Raw genomic sequence first — 25061 nt, forward strand, 5'->3', positions numbered from 1 at the left:
AACCACCCCCCACACACTTCTGTGTCGGATGAAATATGAAGACCTACAGCAGTAATGGAAAAAATGAGCTAGTAATAGAACATTCCTATCGGATATGCATTAGTAATGACACATCTATATACAGTATGTAATGTTTGTGTTATATTACAAAAATGTGTGGCGAATTAACACAAAATGCATACAGATACATAGGCTAAATGATACATATGGTAGCCACCTGAAAATAATACGAAAACAAATCCAAAAACCATTCAAGCCCAAATAAACTATTCTGCAACTTTCTGAAAACTCATTACACATTCATATAAAAACGTTTTAGCATGTTGATGTGGGCTGTTCAGATGACCAAGCATCACCATATGGTAAAACATTTGATAAAAAAATAAATAACTAAAACATACTCCAAAAGATCCCAAAAAAGAATAGTATGAAGAACGTCAAGGAGCTCAACAGCAAAGTACTGTCAACAGTAGAGAGCCCTTCTGAGAAGTAGTGCTTCACTAAATACTAGGGATGGGCATTTGAAATGATTTCCGTATTTGAATAATATCATTATATTTTTTTCGGATATCCGGATAGTTGAAATACATGTGTTAATACAATTAAATAATGAACACTTCAATGGAGATTTGATGGCGTGATTTAGCTGAAATTACTGAAGCTGGAGACATATCTCCCTCACTAACTTTTCAGCTGTTAGAGCAGCTTACCGATCACTGTACCTGTACACAGCCCATCTGTCAACAGCACACCCAACTACCTCATCCCCATACTGTTATTTATTTTTTTGCTCTTTTGCACCCCAGTATCTCTACTTGCACATCGATTACTCCAGTGTTAATGCTAAATTGTAATTATTTCGCCACTATGGCTTATTTATTGCCTTACCTCCATAACAATACTACATTTGCACACACTGTACATAGATTTTTCTATTGTGTTATTGACTATACATTTGTTTATCCCATGTGTAACTCTGTGTTGTTGTTTTTGTTGCAGTGCTTTGCTTTATTTTGGCCAAGTCGCAGTTGTAAATGAGAACTTGTTCTCAACTGGCCTACTTGGTTAAATAAAGGTGATTTTTTTTTAAAGGAGAGCTGGTGCCCTGCTTGTTTCAACAGAAGGGTGGGGGAGGGTCGATAGAGGAGCAGGCGCTGGTGTGTGTGACAGTCTATGTGTGTGGCACGGAGGGAGCGCGAGAGAGAAAGTATGGTGTTAAATCCGATTCAAAAGTCGAACAGGTTTGAGATGGAGCGTGTGAGCGAGCAAGATGAAACATCATTGCAGAGCAAATCTTGAGTCGAGTGTGCAGAGGACGGATCCCGCGAACGCAGGCCAGCGTGGTGTGCGCAAATTCAACTTGAGAGCTTGCGTGTGTGACTTTGCGCGAGCAGAACTGCATTTCCGCACCTAGTAAATTCATTTGAGAGCAGAGATTTTTGTACTACATGTCAAACTCTTACTACATGTCAAGACCCACAACAAATTTCCAGTTTGCGCTCCAAAATCAATTTTGCTCTATAATTTCTTACCAGGGAGAATTCTAGCCAATGAACATAGTCTGTAGCAGTCTACTGAATTGCAATTGGTCAGGTTTTTGTAATCACGGCATGATTGCTCTCTAACATGCTTTTTTACCATATAGATGGAAGGGGACGGTGAAAGGTAATAATAATAATACATAATAACAATAAATAATAATAAAGAAGTCAGTTCGATAGTTTTTCAGGAGCGTAATCAGTAGAGTAATCAACTATGATTTCAATATTGAAATATGTAGTTAATTGGTCTTCTGTTATTAAAGCAGGCTATTAATGAGGCAAACTAGGTTAACGTAAAAAGCTAACTACTAACTAGGTAGCTAACTAACGTTATTGATTGATCCCCATTAGCCGACGCCTGTAACGGATCTCGTCCTCCCCTTATGAGGAGGAGTAGCGAGAAGGATCGGAGGACCAATGCGCAGCGTGTTGTGTCCATAATGTTTAATCAAACACAGGAAAATAACCATAAACATGAATAAACGAAACAGTCCCGTGTGGTAACAAACATTGACACGGAAGACAAACACCCACGACTCAAAAGTGAAACCAGGCTACCTAAGTATGATTCTCAATCAGGGACAACGATTGACAGCTGCCTCTGATTGAGAACCATACTAGGCCGAACACAGAAATCCCAAATTATAGAAAAATGAACATAGACAACCCACCCAACTCACGCCCTGACCATACTAAAACAAAGACATAACAAAGGAACTAAGGTCAGAACGTGACAACGCCAATGGTGACAGCTAGCCTTACTGGGTGACAGCTAGCCAAAAAGATATTAGACAAAATACTTTACAATTGACAAACATTTAAAAACATTAACATGTAGTGTGTGTGTGCACCTACAGCACCAGTCAAACGTTTTTCTTTACTTTTACTATTTTCTACATTGTCGAATAATAGTGAAGACATCAACACTATGAAACAATGCACATTAAATCATGTAGTAACCAAAGAAGTGTTAAACAAATCAAAATAGATTCTTCAAAGTAGCCATCCTTTGCCTTGATGACAGCTTTGCACATTTTTGGCATTCTCTCAACCAGCTTCACCTGGAATGCTTTTCCAACAGTCTTGAAGGAGAGGTCAAGTTCCTAACCAAATAATAGATAATATTGTTAACCGTTAACTGCATATTTTGAGATAAAGTTTGATTGAAATATAGTTTTAATAACTTTTACCCTGTCAGTTTTTGTGCAGTAAAAGTAAATGAAAATGACCTCAAACCATTTCTCTCTCTCCATCACTCTTTCCATGCAGGTCCACTGGCACTAATATGTTCTCTGCTCAGCTGACAGAGACAAGAGATACAGGAATCCATTATGTTCCAAGTAGGTTACCTTGGCACTCCTGTAGGCACAACACTCCCACTCGGACTTCCTGCAGGTAACCATGATATTCACCAATCACCCACGTAACTTAATCATTAGTGGTACTGAGAGTTCCTCTAATATCTTTGATGCTGTATGAAGGTATTGTGCATAGGACATGTGTCAAGTAGAGAGGAGGATGACCAACTACTGTCTGTGTGTTTGAAAGATGGTTCAATACTGAATGTATGTGATAGTCATTGCTAAATAATATGAGTATTGTAGGCAAGGGATAAAGTGAAAACCTATAGGAGGATAGCTCTTCACGAGGTGGGTTGGTCATGAAATGACAGCAGGCTGTTCAATACTGAGCCATGCTGACAGATAAGCGCCGTGGATTGGTACAGGGCAATTCCATGGTGACAGAGAGATGCTGAGACTCATATGTTTCACTCTAAAATGTATGTCATACAAACCAATGATTGCAAATTGTTAAAAGTAGTTAGTCCTTGTGCATAGAGTTATATGGTCAATTTCACTTTGAAATCATTGTTTTTTGTTTGACATACATTTTATAATGAAACATCTGAGCATCATGATTCCATGATACCATGGAATTGCCCTATAGCTTGGCTCAGTCACACATCGTGTGTTTTCACTTATTTGGATAAATTATTATCCATATTTGCCTCATTTGATACAGCCACAGCAGTCTTATAATTGATTGTTATCTGGAATGCAACATTAAGATGTTTATACATAAACTCTGTCAGTGACATTTCCTGACTTCTTATTTTCCTCTCTCTGTTCTCAGGAGACAGGTCAGTGTGTGTAGAGAGAACACGTTTGATCAAGTGGGGTCAGGCTTCTACTTCATCACCCTGGACCAGTGAGTCACCAACTCATCGTATGCCTTACACAACTCAGCACATATGTATTGCTCCACCTTCCTCAAACAGTAGTGTCCTATTTTGTTGATCTTTTTACCAATGTCTATGGATAGTACAGGGATTTTAAGTTGGGACTTTGACCCCAACCTAATTCCATCTCCTGTATTGTTCTGCCCTATCTATAGATTATGCTGATGCTCCACTGTAAGGAACCTGGAGATCTTCATTGGTTCTGAGGGAGGTGACGTGGCCACAAACAGTGCCTGGAACACCTTCCAGCGCTACTGCTGTCTGGAGAACAGCCAGAGGGTGGTCAAGACACCTGCTGTAACTCCATCTTTAGTGTGTCAGCTCTGCCGCACCTGGGAGATAAAGGTATGGCACCACACTCCCAACAGTCATGTATGCTTAAACATACTTGAATGTTCATTTATGTGCAATCAGCTGTTGAAACAATAACAAAGCGTTCTCCCCGCCCTGTTTCGGTAAAAAGCTGAGGGATTCAAATTCATAGACAGAGCTACGGATGCAAGGACTGACCATCTCGCCTCCTTCTAAAACCCCATTAGAGGAGACGACCCTTCCTCACCTCAGACCTCCTCCAATGGGTTAAGAGAAGGATGTGAGTTGAGAGAAAGTGAGGAGTTGAGCAGAGATTAATTGGGACAGAGCTCATGTCATTGTTTTGGGTGGAAACTTATGTTGAATGATACATTTATTCTGTTTGCACTTATATCTTTGTTCTACTTGTCCTCTTTCCACAGATGACTCTAGCTTGCTGATAACATCTGACTTGATGGGACTCCTGTATTACTGACTATATAAAATAAAATGTCCAATGCCAAGTGGAAATCATTTCATATTCTGTAATTGATAGACAATGGTAGTTCCAATCAGACAATTTCTATAAAACAAGTATATTTTCCTTGGTGCAATGTTTGGTGAATGCATGGTGTTGTTTTTTCCTCAGTACTCCTTTGAATGCCGTGTGTACTGATTTAGTTCTAAATGGCCATCATCAAGTCCATCCTCACCTCCTCCTTCACTGCAACATATTGTACAGTCTGCTGACTCCAGGGCAAGGAAGCGTGCAGGAAAGATCATTGCTGACCCCTTCCACCCCCTCTTCTCCCCTCTGGCAAACGGTTCAGGTCAATCATGACCAAAACCTCCCGCCACCTGAACAGTTTGTTCCCCCGTGCCGTGGTCCTCACCAACTGGCCACCTGGTACACGATGATCCTCTCATCCATAGACATCGCATTCTGCACTATTCATACACAGACTATGCACCCTTGCACTATCATCCCAGAACTACACATTGCACTTTGCACTATCTGCACATCTCATACATGCATAGTTTATGTATGTGGATCTGTGTCAATTCTGTATCTATATATTATTTTTTTTGTATTCTGTTTATCATCTGTCTGTACATTCTGTTTATTGTGGCAGCACCATTTCACAGAGTCAAATTCCTGTACATGTGAATAAAGCTGGTGTATCATATGTCAGTTAACATTCTATTATTTGGGACTAGTTATGTTCTGTACGAACTGTAGCAGATTCTCCCTTTTGTGTCTTCATATAAATAAAAATCCCCATGTGTGTGTGTGTGTGTGTCCTTGGGCTCAAGAATTCTCTTCAGTCATCAGCACACATTCCTATAGGCAGGAACTCAAACAGGATGTACCCATCGTAAGAACTGTTCAATACTGGTCTGACCAATCGGAATCCATGCTTCAAGATTGTTACCATCACGGCTGGGATATGTTCCGGGTTGCCCCTGAGAATAACACTGATGTACAGTTGAAGTTGGAAGTTTACATACACTTAATTAATTTACATACACATTAAACCTAATTTTTCAACCACTACACACATTTCTTGTTAACAAACTATAGTTTTGGCAAGTCGGTTAGGAAATTTACTTTATGCATGACACAAGTCATTTTTACAACAATTGTTTACATGCAGATTATTTCACTTATAATTCACTGTATCACAATCCAGTGGGTCAGAAGTTGGACATCTACCTTCCTGTGGGTTTTCAGTCCAACCCTAATTTAACACACCTGATTCTACTAATTAGCTGCTCGACAAGACCTTAACTAGCTGAATCAGATATGCTAAATTTGGGTTGGACTGAAAACCTACAGGACAGTAGATCTCTAGGAAGAGGGTTGGGGATCCCCTGATAAACAAACAGCTCTGCAGTCCATCGCAAACAGAATGCTTGTAATAGCCATTCACAACACTGGACTGGCCAATTTGCTTGTTCATCCAACAATCCAGTGAAAGTGACCAATATAAGGTTTCTAGACACGCACCTGCCTTTATTAAGCCTGCCCACCTGAAATCCAAACCAAAGGTGTCTTGAGTGAGAGTAATTTTAGAAATTGAGAGCGAAAACTTGACAATGACAAGTGACGATTGCTGGTGAACAATTTAATGCATTCGAATAGATTTTTTTTACACATTAAATATATTTATTTGTTTACATTACTATATGTATTTTTGATATGTGACTGACGTTCTGCTCGCTCAAAGTCACACTTGCAAGCTCTCAAGTTTAATTTGCGCTCTCAACTGCCCTGTGCACTCGCGGGACCCGTGTCCTCTGCTCACTCGAACACATTTCTTCTCTCTACCCAGTGTTTGCTTGCGCAATGATGTTTAATTTTGCTTGTGCGCTCCATCTTGTGTACGTTCGACTGTTGAATCGGATTTGACACCATAGAAAGTAGCCCAAACGACTTGCGCTCGTTAACCTATGGCAGCAACAAGCTAGTCTATCTATCATACCATCTGGTAGTGCCTGTCTTGACTGCATCAAATCAATGAAAAGAAGGTAGTTAGCTAAAGTAGCCAAGCTAAGTTGGCCAACTAGCGAACTAAAGTAGCCATGATAAGTTAGCCAGCTAGCTAACAAAAGTAGCAAAGCTAAGTTAGCCAGCTAGCTTACTAAAGTAGCAAGGCTAATTGATGCGATTTTGCTGCTCTCCCCTGTCCTTGTCTAAAGGAACTCCATCCATATGAAACAACAGCCTACATGTTCATTGATCATTGTAGTATACTCCTTCCCATTTAACCAACTTAATTCCATAACTTTAATTATATTTTGCATTGATTAGAAATCTCCCAGTTTACTTGTTCCACATGGAGCCTCCGACTGTAGCTCCACTTTGATTGACCGACAATAACAACAAGCTACACGTGTCAAACGTGTAGTAGGGTACCGGTGCGTCTTTTTTATGGGGCGCATTCATAAAAACTGTCATAAAAATATTACAATTTAGAATGTAATGGTCTATCCTCGTAGGCAATGTTGCAATGCAGACAATTGAATTACATTTTAGACAAAGCGTTTAAAAATATATATAATAATCAAAAAACATTATACTCTCCCAAGGAATCGTATACTAACCTCCGTTTGGATATTCCAATATTTGAATAACCATTTCCATCCTTACTAAATACCTATCAGCAGGGCCTGTCAAAATCTTTTGGTTTACCTCCGATACAAAGCTATGTGGATGATGATAGCTTATCAGACCATGAAGGGAGGCTGTGCTAAATCATGGCTAAGTGATGCAAATGTGGAATGCTTCAGGCTAATGTAATGTGCCACATTTTGACTTGACTTACACTGTTGAAGTGTGCACGTTACTCACTGCATAGAAGATTCAGATTACCCTGCATTTATAAAATCCTGATTAGAACTTTTAATAAATAGAACCCTTTAACAATGAGTTGGTTACCTTGAGAGAGTACCCACTGGTTCAGTTTGACGTGGTACAGGATGGACCTCAGCCGCCATTGCTGGATGAGTGGGTACCCAGAGACCTCACTGTAGTTCACCATTCCTGTAAGAGACACAACATATCATCAGCTATGATTTTCCATTCCACATAACAGTGCTTCAAAGCATAACATGAAAGAGGTAGATTAACAAAGAAAATAACTAATGTTAGGACAGATAACTTGTACTGCACATTTGCAAATAGCGACTGTCTCTTATGCAACATACAAACAATGGCTGTCGGTGACAGATCCTTAATTCACTCTCTGATGGGTTGGAAAAATACTGATCCACACAAAAGACAACCATCTAATGGTATCAAGCACTTTGACTTGATTACTAAACCACCAGACAACAGAATAGAGAAAAATCATTCACATTCTGCCTGCCTACAGAGGCTTGACAAAAACCTTAATTGGTTAGTCCATCAAAAATGTTTTTACAGATGCCTTGCTTCTTATGGTAATGATTGACTTGGTCAGCTTGTTGCGGAAAAGAACAAATCATTGATGGCAAGAAAAGCATAACAAATGTGGCTATGAAAATACATTGGGACGTGGCAACATTCATCATCCAAATCCTTTCTCCAGATGAGATGAATCATTGCTATTCTACCTCTGGTTTCGGTGCGAGTTAAGATCCCTCACACATCACCATATATAGCATTGGCAAGGTGATAAATCATCTCATCTCCTATGGCAACTGTCAGCAATGCTGAGCTGTGAAAGATATCACACCTGTGTATCAATGTAACTTTCCCTTCATATTTGAAACATCTGGAAGATATCAAAAGCCACAACATATCCTTGGAGCTTTGGGAGCTGCTACGTCGTCGGTCAAAACATCTGCGAGACATAAAAGAGCACATTCAGGATGTCATGGAGTAATTCACAACTGTATGAGGACATGTCACAAAATATCACCCTTCTAGGAGGCAGCTACATGTTTCGACGCCCAGAGGAGGACAGACACTGAAAGATCCATTTTATTCTACTGAAAGTACAACTGAATGAGAACTGTAGTATTGTATTGTCAATGTGATATCCTATTGGTATTGAGTGATTAATGCCAGAACTTACCAATTCACGAATGTATGAGTACCTATCATGCTTCTGAGAGATACTAAAATATATACTGTGTTTTCATTACAAGTGAAATGAGAGCTGTGTTGTCCTATTGATATTGTGTGGGTAATTTGTGTTCCCCTGTAAAGAACACAAATACTGTGTAGAGGATCATTGTCTTTCAGTATAAATAAGGGGTAATGCATGCACTGTATTTGTAATTCAGCTAGAGAGCCAAGTGAAAATTGTGCCGGTAACCGTTCTTTTTTAAAGCTATTCTCTGGAAATGAATCGCTTGGCAGTGGCTTGACATATCGTATGAACTTGATGAATAAGGCTCTAAATGTGATGTTCACGCATTGTCCTCACCTTGAACAACATTCATTTATCCCTTCTTATGGGAAAACGCTCCCCAAACAATATAATTCCTGGTTGTAGGCGCAGTGCTGCACCGTACCCGTCCCGTTATAATATTAATAACAAGCCAAAACATATACAGGCTATATTCTTTCTTTTCAAAGGCCTTGTCTCCATTTACCCCTTGGGTGCTCTGCACTCGTTGTCTGACAGAATGATTCATATGACTGAACTTAACAGTCTCTACCTAGCAAACCAAAATTGGTTCTGTGAAAGTTACCAGAACATTCGTAAGGTCACGGCAAATGGTCTCATAACACAAAAACTGTCCAGTCGTGCAGATGATTATAGAACATTTGTGTAAAACATTAACCTGATGTTGCAAAAATGTTCATAGAATCTGTTATGTAAAGGTTCCCAGAATGTTTAATTAGGTTGTGGGAACGGTCTGGTGAGAACATTGTTGGGACATCACAAAAGAGATGTTCACAAAACACAAAAACTGTCCAGTTGTTCAGATGACTCTACAATGCTTTTTTTAAGGTGCAAAAAACATTAATCTGATGTTGCAAGAACGTTTCCAGAATACATTTCATATTAAATCAAACTATTTGTCACATGCTTCCTAAACAATAGGTGTAGACTAACATTGAAATGCTTACTTACAGGCCCTTCCCAACAATTCAAGGAGAAAGAAAAGAGAAATAATAGAAAAGTAAAACACGCAACAATAAATACAGACTGAGTAACAATAACTTGGCTATATACATGGGGTACCGGTCGATGTGCAGGGTACAAGGTAATTGAGGTAGATATGTACATACATATAACTAGGAATAAAGTGACAGTAGCAGTTCGCAGCAGCTTATGTGACAATTCCAAAAATGTTGTGCAAAAAGGGTCATTGCAGATAGTTTGGGTAGCTATTTGGTTAACTATGTAACCCTTTCCTACAGTCAATGACCAAAAGTGCCCTCTTTGGCCTCATGAGTGGAATGTTATTCATATTTTTCATAATTCTATAATTCATTAAATAAAAAACGAAAATCCGGTGTATTAACATACACTAGAATGAACATAGATTGAAGAGAGAAAGAGAAAATACACAAATCAAGAACTAGGAGGCAGAGGATATCCGAATATCAAACCCAATGTGTAACCATGATGGAGCTATGATCTAATACCCTGAGGGCACTTTAAATCTCTGTGCCACCACAGCCAAATCTTTTTCTAGAATCTTCTCTCAGGAAAATTCATAGCGACAACCACAGGTGGAAGTTATCTTATGGCTCATAGAACCCCATTAACTATGGGACCCCATGTTCCATTTCACTCTTGGATAAGTAAAAGAATGAATGACTGAGGGAAGATGTGGAACATTGGGAATTACCAGGCTGACACTCCTCCACTAATCTAATGGGAAACTAAAAGTGCGTCCCAAATGGAACCCTATTTTCTATATTGTGCACTACTTTAGACCAGATTCCCCATAGGGTGCATTATGTAGGGAATTAGGGTGTCATTTGTGACACATCCTAACAGTAATATAGCAGCAGAGCCCCACTCTTTCTCAGGATACTGACAAGAGAACTAACGCCTACAGGAGGAGCAAAATGTTAGCTCTTGAAAAGATGTATGGAATGGCTGTACATAATGCCTCAATAATCCAATGGCAAAGTTAATGGTAGAAAATGATCATATACAGTATATTCGGAAAGTATTCAGACCCCTTTTCTCTCTCATTAATCTACATACAATACCCCATAAAGACAGGGCAAAAACAGTTTTGAAAGTTTTGCACATTTATAAAAAATAAAAATACGGGAAATATCTCATTTACATAAGCATTCAAACCCTTTACTGAGTACTTTGTTGAAACACTTTTGGCAGCGATTACAGCCTTGAGTCTTCTTGAGTATGACGCTCCAATCTTTGTGCACCTGTATTTGGGGAGTTTCTCCCATTCCTCCCTGCAGATCCTCTCAAGCTCTATCAGGTTGGATGGGGAGCGTCGCTATACAGCTATTTTCCGGTCTCTCCAGAGATGTTCGATCAGATTCAAGTCCGGGCTCCGGCTGGGCCACTCAAGGACATTCAGAGACTTGTCCCGAAGCCACTCCCGTGTTGTCTTGGCTTTGTGCTTAGGGTCATTGTCCTGTTGGAAGGTGAACCTTCACCCCAGTCTGAGGTTCTGAGCGCTCTACAGCAGGCTTTCACCAAGGATCTCCCTGTACTTTGCTCTGATCATATTTCTTAGTCATATAGTCATATCCTGACTAGTCTCCCAGTCCCTGCCGCTGAAAATCATACCCAGAGCATGATGCTGCCACCACCATGCTTCTCCGTAGAAATGGTGCCAAGTTTCCTCCAGATGTGGCGCTTGGCATTCAGGCCAAATATTTTAATTAGTATTTTTTAAATTTAACTAGGCAAGTCAGTTAAGAACAATTCTTATTTTACAATGACAGCCTACCCCAGCCAAATCCGTCCGACGCTCTGCCAATTGTGCGCCGCCCTATGGGACTCCCAGTCAAGGCCGGTTGTGATACAGCCTGGAATCAAACCAGGGTCTGTAGTGACGCCTCTAGCAATAAGATGCAGTTCCTTATACCGCTGCGCCACTCGGGAGCCCAAACTAAAATCGTAGTTTTATCAGACCAGAGAATCTTGTTTCTCATAGTCAGAATTATTAGGTAACTTTTGGCAAACTACAAGCGGGCTGCCTTTTACTGAAGAGTGGCTTCTGTCTGGCCACTCTACCATAAATGCCTGATTGGTGGAGTTCTGCAGAGATTGTTGTACTTCTGGAAGGTTCTTCCATCTCCACAGAGGAACTCTGGAGCTCGGTCAGAGTGACCATTGGGTTCTTGGTCACCTCCCTGACCAAGGCCCTTCTAACCCGATTGCTCAGTTTGGCCAGGTGGCCAGCTCTTGGAAGAGTCTTGGTGGTTCCAAACTTCTTCCATTTAAGAATTATGGAGGCCAGTGTGTTCTTGGGGACCTTCGAATGCTGCAGAAATATTTTGGTAACCTTCCCCAGACATATGCCTTGAAACAATCCTGCCTCGGCGCTCTACGGACAATTCCTTCGACCTCATTGCCTGGTTTTTGCTATGTCATGCACTGTCAACTGTGAGAGCTTATATAGACAGGTGTGTGCATTTCCAAATCAGGTGGACACTAATCAAGTTGTTGAAACACTTCAAGGTTGATAAATTGAAACAGGATGCACCGGAGCTCAATTTCGAGTCACATAGCAAAGGGTCTGAATACCTACAGTTGAAGTCGGAAGTTTACATACACCTTAGCCAATTACATTTAAACTTAGTTTTTCACAATTCCTGACATTTAATCCTAGTAAAAATTCCCTGTCTCAGGTCAGTTAGGATCACCACTTTATTTTAAGAATGTGAAATGTCATAATAATAGTTAATTGAATGATTTATTTCAGCAAGTCCTATATCGACATAACCTGAATGGCTGCTCAGCAAGGAAGATGCCACTACTCCAAAACCACAAAAAAAAAAAAAAAAGCCAGACTACGGTTTGCAATAGTAGAGAGAATTATTTATTTAGTCTTTTATTTCTTTCATCACATTCCCAGTGGGTCACAAGTTTACATACACTCAATTAGTATTTGGTAGCATTGCCTTTAAATTGTTTAACGTGGATAAAACGTTTCGGGTAGCCTTCCACAAACTCCCACAATAAGTTGGGTGAATTTTGGCCCATTCCTCCTGACAGAGCTGGTGGAACTGAGTCAGGTTTGCAGGCCTCCTTGCTCGCATATGCTTTTTCAGTTCTGCCCACACATTTTCAATAGGATTGAGGTCAGGGCTTTGTGATGGTCACTCCAATACCTTGACTTTGTTGTCCTTAAGCCATTTTGCCACAACTTTGGAAGTAGGCATTGGGGTCATTGTCCATTTGGAAGACCCATTTGCGACCAAGCTATAACTTCCTGACTGACTGTCTTGAGATGTTGCTTCAATATATCCATATAATTTTCCTGCCTCATGAAGCCATCTATTTTGTGAAGTGCACCAGTCCCTCCTGCAGCAAAGCATCCCCACAACATGATGCTGCCACCCCCGTGCTTCACGGTTGGGTTGGTGTTCATCGGCTTGCAAGCGACCCCTTTTTCCTCCAAACATAACAATGGTCATTATGGCCAAACAGTTCTATTTTTGTTTCATCAGACCAGAGGACATTTCTCCAAAAAGGACTATCTTTGTCCCCATGTGCAGTTGCAAACAGTAGTCTGGCTTTTTATGGTGGTTTTGGAGCAGTGGCTTCTTCCTTGCTGAGCGGCCTTTCAGGTTATGTCGATATAGGACTCGTTATACTGTGGATATAGATACTTTTGTACCTGTTTCCTCCCGCATCTTCACAAGGTCCTTTGCTGTTGTTCTGTGATTGATTTACACTTTTCGCACCAGAGTACATTCATCTCTAGGAGACAGAACGCGTCTACTTCCTGAGCGGTATGACGGCTGCGTGGTCCCATGGTGTTTATACTTGCGTACTATTGTTTGTACAGATGACCGTGGTACCTTCAGGCATTTGGAAATTGCTCCCAAGGATGAACCAGACTTGTGGAGGTCTAAAATGTTTTGTCTGAGGTCTTGGCTGATTTCTTTTGATTTTCCCATGATGTCAAGCAAAGAGGCAACGAGTTTGAAGATAGGCCTTGAAATACATCCACAGGTACACCTCCAATTGACTCAAATGTTGTCAAGAAGCTTCTAAAGCCATTACATCATTTTCTGGAATTTTCCAAGCTGTTTAAAGGCACAGTCAACTTAGTGTATGTAAACGTATAACCCACTGGAGCTGTGATACAGTGAATTATATGTGAAATAATCTGTCTGTAAACAATTGTTAGAAAAATGACTTGTGTCATGCACAAAGTAAATTTCCTAACCAACTTACCAAAACCATAGTTTGTTAACAAGATATTTGTGGAGTGGTTGAAAGACAAGTTTTAATGACTCCAACCTTAGTGTATGTAAACTTCCCACTTCAACTGTATGTAAATAAGTTATTTCTGTTTTTTATTTGTAATAAATTTGCAACCATTTCTAAAATCCTGTTTTCACATTGTTATTATGGGCTATTGTGAGATTGACGAGGAAATGTTTTTATTTAATCAATTTTAGAATAAGGCTGTAACATAACAAAATGTGGAAAAAGTCAAGGGTTCTGAATACTTTCCGAATGCACTGAATGTTATTGAAATAAATCACTAGTACTACCACTCATCTCTCCTTGACCAAGTCTTCTCATATGAATAATTTTCATTGCTCCTCCATACAGTCTAATGTCATCAGTTGAAGGGCTCTCATACAGTTTTGCATAAGTGGTGCCCTCTCTTCCATAACCATATTCATTACAAAGCATACTCTACACCACAGCATCCATAGTACACCTAGGTAATATTGAAAACAATATATCCATATTTCTAAAATGTACTCTTTAAGAGGTAGTGGAGATGCACATTTTGTTTGCTAATTGAAACAAGAAAGGTTATTTGGATAGTTTGCATAATGGACTGCAATCAATTCAAATCATATTGAAAAGATAAACTCATGTTAATGCATTTGTTACTCAAAAGGTCAGATATTCAGAACAGGTTATGTGATAAGTTCAGGTTAAGGGTTAGGTTTAAGATTAAGGTAAAGTTGACCAACAAGGAAGGTTATTTGTTAGACCACTGCAACTGAAGATTTTTTGAACACTAGCTTTCCACTCTTCACTCAAGTTTTGATTGTAGATGGGCCAAAGTAACAAACCTGGTAGGAGACCTTGAAGCCCCATAAAAGGGATGAAACATTGAAACTACAACAGTAGGAACTTCCTACACTTAAAGAATCAAACTAATTGAGGCCATTCATCAATCAGCATCAAAGACTTTAATTAACGAGGCAGATGCTGCATCCCAAATGGCATCCTATTCCCTATATAGTGCACTACTTTTGACCAGAGCCCTGGTCAAAAGTAGCTCACTAAATAGAAAATAAGATGGCATTTGTAACGGAACCTGAGTTTCTTTAAAAAATTCAAGGTGATACCCTTTCCATTTTAGCATTGCTGAAGGTAATATAGGAACTGTCAATGTATCATAAACTATCTCCCAGATACCTCTGTGCTTTAGAGGGACATGGGGAGAAGGGACTCTGTGTCACAGTATGAATCACTGCCATTCTGCTTACGTCAATGATCAAACCACCAACCACCAGTTCAGTTCGTACCGAGCCCACCAAAGACTTTCCAAATATGTATTTGTAGCCTACTATAATCCTGACACTAGAAATAAACAACCATCTCTAACTAGACTGTAGTGTCAGTCAGTATACACTTCTGAGAAATGATTTCCCTGTGTTCTGTTACGTCTTACAGAAACTGAGATCTCTGTCGGCGTCTCCTCAGAGGAGGCCTGTAGATCCCAGAGGAACAGGTGCTCATCATGATGGCAGTCTTTGTGAGGGGCCACCCTTAAGTTCCCTGCTCCCATGCTGGGCATCCACTATATTAATTATCACATCTAATGCTGTCAGTTAATTAATTGACGTTTACCGCAGGAAATGAGTCAAGCAATTCTATGTGATTAATCAGTGTCAAAGAACAAATTAAACCCCAAATGTGATTAACATTGAGGGCTGCATCCAAATGTGAATTTGAATGGAGCTTGGCTTTTTCATGTACGCCAGAAATGAAGTTTTACTACTCACAGGTATAACAATGCTGTTGTCATGGAAATATATCCATGTAACTATACACCAGGGATCATCAACTAGATTCAGATGTTTTCTTGAGCGGATGGTTGGGAGGCAGGAACATAATTACGAATAATTTGTAAACTGCAAATACATTGACCGCAAGAAGCCCAAACAAATCTAATGTTTGACTTGCTTACATTTGTATACAATCACGTGTCTCTCTATAATGCGTGGGAATACTTGGGAACAGATTTATTAAATTAAAATCACTTGGAGCTGATTTCCTGGTGTTTTTACAGACTTTTATGTCCAACAATAAAATTTAAAAAATACTAACATTTTGGTTTTTTTGCTCAGAAAACAGCCTGTGGGCCGCTAGTTGGGGAACCCTGCTATAGTCCTACTACTAGTAAATTACTGCAGAAATGTGACCTTTTAACCTTTTTTCCCCATATATCTCTAACGGTCAGTGTGAGTTTTTTCATGTGCGGATGTCAGAATGCACTCACTGTTCCAAAATGTGATTGTTACGCAACATGAAAGTTAACCAGCGCTGCCCTCAAACCTGCTAATTATCTATAGGTTATGTTTCAACTTGTAAATTTCAAATTCATTTCTAACAACTTTTATTTTCTAACAACAGTTTGAATTAAGGTGTGTTCCGCCTCCTCATTAATTGATATAAGAAGTAGCCCATTTCAATGTTGCGGACAATTTATGTTTGAGGCTTTACTGAGTCGGACAAACTTCTTTCTTCACTTCGCCAGTGCTTGGCTGAAAAGTAGCCAAATTAAGTTAATATTTTTCAGGCAATGGGTGCAGCCATCTTTGACTTTGACTTTGTTTATTTGCGCCTTATAGTGAATGGCATTGTGGGATAGGGAGTTTTCGCTTGTCAAACAAAAACAAACATGGCTGCCATCATAAAGAATTTTGCCGAATCTCTTTCTAAACAATATTACATTTCTCCCTTGTGCTCACAAGAGATGTGATACATCTATCTGTTAGGTCGCTAACTTGTTATTTAGACTGGTTTATGGAATGAGTTTGGCTGTGGATGTGTTCCGTGTGATGTTTGGATGACGAAGTTCACATTTATCTTTTACAATAAAAGGTGAAATTGAGGAATAAAGTTGTGAAGACCTTTATTTCCCATCAGTACCAAACATTTTTTTCAGATCCTTTTCAGACAACAATGCTGTTTAGTAGACGCGTTTGGTGCATCATACGTTCTGTTGCTACAGTACCAATCACATATTTGCGTTGGTACGCTGCAGGGACCACTCAACAATGATCACAAATTATGTGATCGTATACGTCAAAGGGTTAATAATATCAATGGTTTCAGTTTATCTTCAAGAGAAAGACACATTATTTTTATACAAAGGTAAAACAAATTAGGTGGGTAACCTTGGGTGCATATATTTGTCCTAGTTCACATATGTACATGTGTGTATTATAAACATGTGTGAATTGAAAATGTGTTTTTGCAGATCCCAACTGCCCCTGACACACCCTCAGAGAGTGGGGTCACGACCAACCATTATCAACCGTGACCCTGGAGCAATTAGGGTTAAGTGCTCATAGACAGATTGCCCACCTTGTCAGCTCGGGATTCAAACAACATTTTCTTTTTACATTTTAGTAATTTAGCAGACACTCTTATACAGGAGCAATTAGGGTTACTAAAGATTTTTCATCTAGTCATCTCAGGATTCAAACCAGCGACCATTCAGTTACTGGTCCAACGCTCTTAACCGCTAGGCTGCCTCCTGCCCTAGTAAAAGGTGGATATGTACTCCATAAAGAATATATTTGCTGAACAGGAAAAACGCAAATTGGCTAATTCCATTAATTGTGAAAAGAAAATATATGTTGTAGCATGTGAATGCATGAGCAAGCCTGAGTCTGATTCCATATTAACATAGCAATTATCTTTGAAGCTAGGGAACAAGCTCAGCTTGTGTAGTAAAACTAGTTAGCTTTATATACCAGTCTGTAAATTCAAATTGCCTTGGCAAGTAAACAATTACTGTAACTGTGCAACCAATTAATAGCACATGAGGAGAGGAGAGAGAGAGAGAGAGGAGGATCCTTTTAGAATGTTAAACATGGCTCTCCTAAGTGTGACACAATTAGGTTTGTACATGGAAAACAGACAATAATGTAATTTTGTGGAATGTTAGTATATCTTAACTTAACCTTTGTTGCTAAAAATCAACTGCTTCTTTTCACATACAATCGCATATATTAAGAAAAAAAAGGGCGTCAGGTAAGCTAGCGGTTAAGAGCATTGGGCCAGTAACTGAAAGGTAGCTGGTTAGAATCCCTGAGCCGACTAGGTGAAAAATCTGCCAATGAACCCATGAGCAAGGCACTTAACTATAATTGCTCCTGTAAGTCGCTCTGGATAAGAGATTCTGCTAAATACTTAAATGTTATGGAAGAAAACTCAATGTCTCACCTATTCCACACTCACTTAAATAAAATGACACTGGCTTCAAGGTTTTAGACAAATTGCCTGTCATTCAAAACAACACCTTACTGTCACTCTCATCATTTGTCAGCTATGATAAGCCACAATGAAATTGTGAATAAGCTACACAACCTGACTGGAGTGTTACAATGTATGTGTTAGTGATTTATTCAAACTTTTTCAACTTAATTATAGAGATGGCATTTATTGTTAAGTAAAATAAAATTAAAATAAAAAAGGACTGATGCAAATAAACGGAGCCACAGAATGGTTCTGTGGGAAAGGAAATAGTCAAAACATCTACTGAAAACAGGCACAAAACCGGTAAGTAAGGTAAGTGAGCTGACAGGAGCTGCTCATGGGTCCTGAACCTCCCAGTAGGGAACTGCAGCAGAACAGAATGCTATTAACACTGCAGGTCAAACCATGGCCAGCCAAGGAATGACCAGATAGATAATATGGAAACCTACTCTGCCAGCTCAGGAACCCTCTTGACATGAGAGGGGGAAACGGTCAGGTTAGAAGCCCAGTAGCAGACACTGGAAATTTAAAAATTACATTTTAAAGGTTGAAATGCAAGAGTCTAAAAACACAAAATTATTCATTAGACCACTTTACTCTAAAGATATACCCAGACACAGAATCATATTCTATAAACTGATACAGTAATAGTTATATGGGGAGGTGAAACTGAAATGCATTGAACACCAACAGAAGCCCCTGGAGGCATGCCCTTCCTTTCCAGCGTCAAGTTAATAAAATATAGATTATGTGGCGTCTCAATGCTGACACATTTAAAGGCAACCATTGTCTGGAGACACTGAGGACGTTACACCCCTGAGGGATGGCTAGAACAGATAATATGAAAATAATATAACTTCTCTTCAGTTGAGGGTGTACCAACAAACATATGACCTTGACAGCTACAACTTATCTCCTTATTGCTTCATTTTTATAGATCGATTTTCATTTTAATTAAGCCTCTTAATGTTAGACTCGTGGAGGCTGAGTAATTAATTTGGGTGAATGTCATTCCAGATTAATGATCATAGCTATGTATTAATGAATCATGTGTGCTTTATTTAGTGCAGCTGGGATTGACTTGTAGGCTACATTTGTGCTTTATCTTTCTAAGATATAGGTCAAATACAGTAATGAGAGAATAATTCAGGAAAGTTACTCAGAAATGTACTGGATTCTTGGAATTTAGAACAACAGAATATGAGCCTAACTAACAGTGTGTTCCTCTGGTTAACCGCTGCATCTACTGTAATGAACCTATTGCATCCAGAGGATCCCACCTGTCTGAGATTGATCAACTTTGTAAGATTTAATGTTAACTTATCAGTGGAAGCATGATAGAAATTGGCTGCCAGACATGAACGCAAGACGCTAAGACACACTCAGTCACACACACGTGCACAAACACACACCTCACCAAACACACTGAATGACAAAGAAAATAGGTAAGCCAGCAGCAAACCCTCCTCTGATGCTATCAGTTTAGCGGAGGAAGACAAATCTTGTCAATAACAATTGACCTAAGCCATGCCATTTGTATGGCTCTGTGTGAAAACTGAATTCACCAGATTGTTATTGGAATATGAAAGCTATTTTCAGATGCTGGTTGAATCAGCATGCCTTACAGCTGCTTTTTGGAGAGTTTAGAACAGTGTATATACATTTTTCTGGCTAGGGGGTCTACTAAATTAGATTGTGATGACCTGCCCGCACTGCAACTGGAAATGTCGACATTGATGCTATTCAAGCTTCTGAGAGATTGTTGATTGGATTTGTTGGGTTATTAAAGATCTGAACCTGTCACTTTTGCTTTTGCTTCAGGACTTGACTTCCGGAGATTGCCTGTGCGCAACTAATAACACAAAGGAGATAAAAACTCAGTGCGTCAAAACTCCTGTGTCAGCCATTTTTCCGAACTGGAAAAAGTACCCAGTGCCCACTCATTTGACGATCAATGGAATCTAATCTAGTGCTAGAGCACACAAATGATTGACACTGATGGTACTTTTCACCTGTGGTGTTTCCCATTTTGTTCTCTCCCTCTCAATTGACACTTTCACTATACTCATTCAGATGCTCATATACATTTAGACAATCTGAGCACTGAGGACATGACAGCCACTGCCTTTGTGAGAGAGTTTCCTGAAGACAATCGCTAAAAATCCAGCTGCCCTCCGAGCCCCCCACAATAGGTACCACGACTGCTGGTCATTCCTTTTGCTTAAAGAAGCTAAAAAGACTTCTCCCTTTCTCCATCTTATGGGAAATCTACGTAGTGGCAGTGAAAGCATACCTGCTTCCACCTTTCCAATTAAATTAAGATGTATTTGCCTTTCAAAGCCTCGCCTCCCTCTCTTCCCCATTGGAATCATTGATGGAGCCCTCTGGCCTATGATGAATGACTTCCAACCCAGAGATGAATAGGAAGATGAATGCATTGCCCTGCGAGGGCTGGAGATGTAGCGCAAGGAGTGCTGACATAGTGACAAATACACTGACCATGGCACCAACCTGCCTAAATCAGCAAGGGAGGGTGGCAACTGCTCAACAGCACTAGCAGATACTACCTCATAGTCTCTGTCCCTGTCCCATGGACTATTAGCTAAGTTAGCAATGAAATGCCAGTTGCAGTAAATTCACTGTTTCTGACATGATACAATCAAAGTGGAAGGATGCATATACCGGTATACACATTCAGGACTGTGTATGTTCAGTAAAATGCTGATTAAGGAGAATAGTCCTTGTAAGGATATACATTTCAGGTAATTTGAAAGATCAATTATTCTGTGTAGGATTTTCAGACAGTATAGCATAGGGAATTTTGTCAAACCTAAATTGTAAAACCTAAATAAAATCTGCAATGAATCACTCAGACATTGGCATTTACAGTATATATTCCCAGTGGGCAAAACTGGTTGAAATTACATAATTTACATAATTTCAACCAGTTTTGCCCACTGTGGTTTTCTTTATGACTCTGGTGAGACCAATCATGTTATTTTTCTCTTGACTACTCTGCATCTGACAATGTCATGTTTCAGAGCAGAGCGCAAAACCCAAGAATCACTGTGCCTGAAAGGACTTCAGTGCCACCACACCCTGTATGCATAAGAATGTATGCTACACTCTAAACATACAGGTGCAAGTTTGTACCAAATATGATTCTTGAAAGTAAAGCCATAGGGGAACCATTTTAGGGTCTCTGAAGAACCATAAATGGGATGGTTCTTTGAAGAACCATATAAAAATCGAAAACCAGAAATGTTTCGGCCCTCCAGGACCGGAATTGAATAGCCTTGCTGTAGGGTTTAAGCCTTATTTGCATATTTCCCAGGGTGCCTTTAGAGGTAATTTTAGAGTTACCAGTACCATGACTGTGCTTGCTAGTGACAGAGACATGGTTGTTGCATTTATTCATTTTCAGTCCTGTGGCCTTCACCAAGTGAGATCCTAAGTGAATATGTTGTCATTAATGTTATATAATTTAAGACAATAGAATGCATCATTCATAAGGCCTTCTTTTGAGGGCCTAGTTTTACCCAATACAGTAGCCTGAAACCCATATTTTACAGGACACATCAAGCCTGCAAGTCACATTATGCTGGCTTGCAAAGTGATGTGTAATTCCTATTGGATTCCAGCCAGAGTGGGGATATACAACATTTAGTGCACTACATTTGATCAGATCCTTATGGACCCTGGTCAAAAGTATTGCATTAAATAGGGAATAGGGTGTCATTTGAAACACAACCATTGGGCATGGTGAAGTGGTGATGGGATCCTGTGCTGTGGCTCTCCTCCAGCCCCACGGCAACACTTGGATAGAAAGGTTTATACTCCACAGAGGGACAAGGCCCTGGGATATCCTCAGAAGTTTCATTTTAACACATTTTAACTGATGCCTTTCTGTCTTTGTTGTTTATCCATTACCTTAGAAATAACCTTGTAAATGTGGTTTGGAGTGAGACGTCCTGTAATGTCTAAGTCACCTTCTTTGAGAGGTCATATAAACCATCCAAATCTGGACATTAGTATGGACTTTGTTTTGTTGCACCACTGGACGCATCAGGCCAGTTGCATCTAAACATAGTAACCATTACCATAGGCATACATTTCATTTATTTTTATTTAACTTTCATTTAACTAGGCAAGTCAGTTAAGAACAAATTCTAATTTACATTGATGGCCTACACCAGCCAAACCCAGACGACGCTGGGCCAATTGTGCACCGCCCTACGGGACTCCCAATCACAGCTGGTTGTGATACAGCCTGGAAACAAAACAGGGTGTCTGTAGTGACGCCTCTAGCACTGAGATGCAGTGCCTTAGATCGCTGCGCCACTCGGGAGCCCTAAGCCATATTAACAAAGGTACCATAATAATGCTGAATGGTTTCTCATTAAAGCATAACTATGTGTGGAGATTACAAGATTTCATCTCCACTGTGAGTTTCTTTGTAATATGCAAGAGTAAATTGTCCCAGTGCAAATTCGATAGTGCTTTAAGGGAGAAGACAACCTTTTTACTGTAATGACTACTGTATGACAGCGTTACAACATACTATATGATAACAGCTTTACAGTTTTCGCAGCATATATCCAGCTTTTTTCTTTCTTCATTATCATGATAAAACGAAGAAACTAGAAAGTAAAGATCTGAGTCTTTACATTTCCAGGAAATAGGACAGAAATAGATTTCTCTAAAGTAGAATAGGCCTAATCCAAATGTTAAATATCCTGTTAAGCTCCCCTAATGTTGAATTGGACAGTAAAATGTTGTACCTGCCAACAACAGCAGCAAATGGGAGATGTGAATGGAATGATGAAAGATGCAGCACATTGAAGCCTGAGTCATTTGGTAGAGCAAGGATGGATCTTTTCCTCTGTTAATGAGGGTGGTTTACATTGAACCTCTGTATTCTGTCTAAATGGCATGGCTGGCACCATGTGCTGTGCTTGTAGTGTGAAGAAGCACCAGACAGAATTCAGATCTGAAGACTAATGAATTCTGACAGCAGTGGCACAATCCAGATCAGCCCCTTTCCTCATGAAAAATGATTTTGTTAATATCTTCTCCCATTTCCTTCCAGTTCATTATTTACTTGGATGACATGCTTGGTAGCATGGCATACTCTGTGGATGTGGATTGTGCAGTAACTTCGAGAGACTTCCGTTTGGATTCAATCACACAACGTTTTTAAAAAGTTGTTGAAGGTGGATGTGGATGGCGTGCATGTTTTATGAAAACACAAAACAAGGTTATTTGACAATACAGGTGTCAGGAGGAAAACACGTTGATTGTATAGATTAAAATGAAAGACTATAGTGAATAGCGACAAAATGTATGATTTTCTTTGTCAGTCATCAGTAATACCAGCGCTAGTGACTGAGGTCAGCACTGAAAGGGACAGATACCACCATAGCAGCAATATATTGGACAATAGTCAATTCAATTTAAACACACCCAAATAATGGGACACATTGGCTCTGCTTAAGGCAAAATGTTAGCCTGATATGTTAGTCTTAAATTCCGAAAAAATCTTGGATGTTTCTTCTTGGAAATTAAACCCATGGGTTTATTGCCTGTGTTTTCATGCTACTAGCCAATCAAATCAGCTGCACTCTGCTGCCTCTGACATTCCCTCTAGAGGGTTTTCTCCACTTTTAGAAAAACCGATATTGCACAATTTACAAAGCTTCTTGGTATACGTCAAAATGACAAAATAAGGGACAAAATCTATAGATTCCAAATTGCTCCTACCTGTGAGATAGTCTGGGTCAGGGACTGGGTCTGACAGCTCTTCGTGGCATTGCACCTCGGTTGGAACTGATGCCACAACCATGCCATCTGGGAGCTGCTGCTCGATGCCTCGGGCAAAGTTCTTCTGCCTGGATTAAGTATGACAAAACAGCCTATTTAGAGACCCACAATTACTCACACATCCAACTAGGCCTTATGAGGGAGAGAGGGAATAAGGCAGAGAAGAGCCATGTCAATCATTAACAAATTGCAAAGCAGTATCTTCTGAAAATGAAGAGGAAATTCAGCAACTCTTGGAGGATAGTGGTAGTTGATACAAAGTATTATTTATTGTTAAAACCAACACGTTTCAGCGAGAATCATTCATCATTTTCTGGCAGATGGTTAAGTAAATCCACAGGAAATACTGTATGTGAGCATGCAGGGAGAATCAGAGACTTCTACATCAAACATGCCATTTTTCATTTTGTTAAATATCCTTTTATTCTGTGATTCTCCTCCAGTTCCTAACCTGATATGCTAATTTTGTTCATGTTTAAGGCTCCCCCTAAAGTTGATTGTGGTGACGACATTTTTCATATCGAATAGCTTCCGTGTGTTTATGCTAGAGACTTACTGTTTATTGTAGTGGCTGAAGCTCAAAAACCTCTTTCCTCCGAAATAAAGTTTGTGCCTATTCCATAACATGGGGCTTTTGAAAGCGGCATTTTTCTACACATGAGAGGATCCGGACAAAAAAACCGTCACAAAATCGTCTGTAAAACCTGAACCGTGCGAGCTACAAAATATTATGTCACCAATATGCATTTTTGGCACATTTTTCTAAAGAAAATGTTACCTAGAATTGTATATATATATATTTTTTTACAACATATCAACAATTACCTCTAGGCAAGTCTGAAGCATATATCTAAGGATAACCACACACAATTTGATGAATGTACTGTAGAAGTTGGTGGTTGAAGATATCCCTCTAGTGGTGTGGGGGCTGTGCTTTGGCAAAGTGGGTGGGGTTATATCCTTCCTGTTTGGCCCTGTCCGGGGGTGTCCTCGGATGGGGCCACAGTGTCTCCTGACCCCTCCTGTCTCAGCCTCCAGTATTTATGCTGCAGT

At 39.7% G+C, this 25061-nt stretch overlaps 1 protein-coding gene and 1 long non-coding RNA gene across 11 annotated transcripts in view; one reads left to right on the top strand and one right to left on the bottom strand.

The window, feature by feature from the left end:
• The window catches only part of LOC112226955 (astrotactin-1), a 247471-nt gene that overhangs the window by 99137 nt on the left and 123273 nt on the right, over positions 1 to 25061 (bottom strand). For all 10 annotated transcript variants that reach the window (XM_024391656.2, XM_024391655.2, XM_024391652.2 and 7 more), the window contains 2 exons: positions 23949 to 24076; positions 7511 to 7615 (listed from right to left, as the gene is read on the bottom strand). In XM_024391656.2, coding sequence (XP_024247424.1) covers positions 7511 to 7615; positions 23949 to 24076 — 233 coding nt within the window. The remainder of the gene's footprint in view (positions 1 to 7510; positions 7616 to 23948; positions 24077 to 25061) is intronic.
• On the top strand, positions 2701 to 5315 carry LOC121841185. The gene is made up of 5 exons (XR_006080195.1): positions 2701 to 2936; positions 3675 to 3818; positions 3936 to 4125; positions 4244 to 4372; positions 4515 to 5315. It is a non-coding gene; the product is annotated as an uncharacterized LOC121841185 (long non-coding RNA).

Source organism: Oncorhynchus tshawytscha, linkage group LG28 (assembly GCF_018296145.1).
Source record: "Oncorhynchus tshawytscha isolate Ot180627B linkage group LG28, Otsh_v2.0, whole genome shotgun sequence".
NCBI lineage: Eukaryota > Metazoa > Chordata > Actinopteri > Salmoniformes > Salmonidae > Oncorhynchus > Oncorhynchus tshawytscha.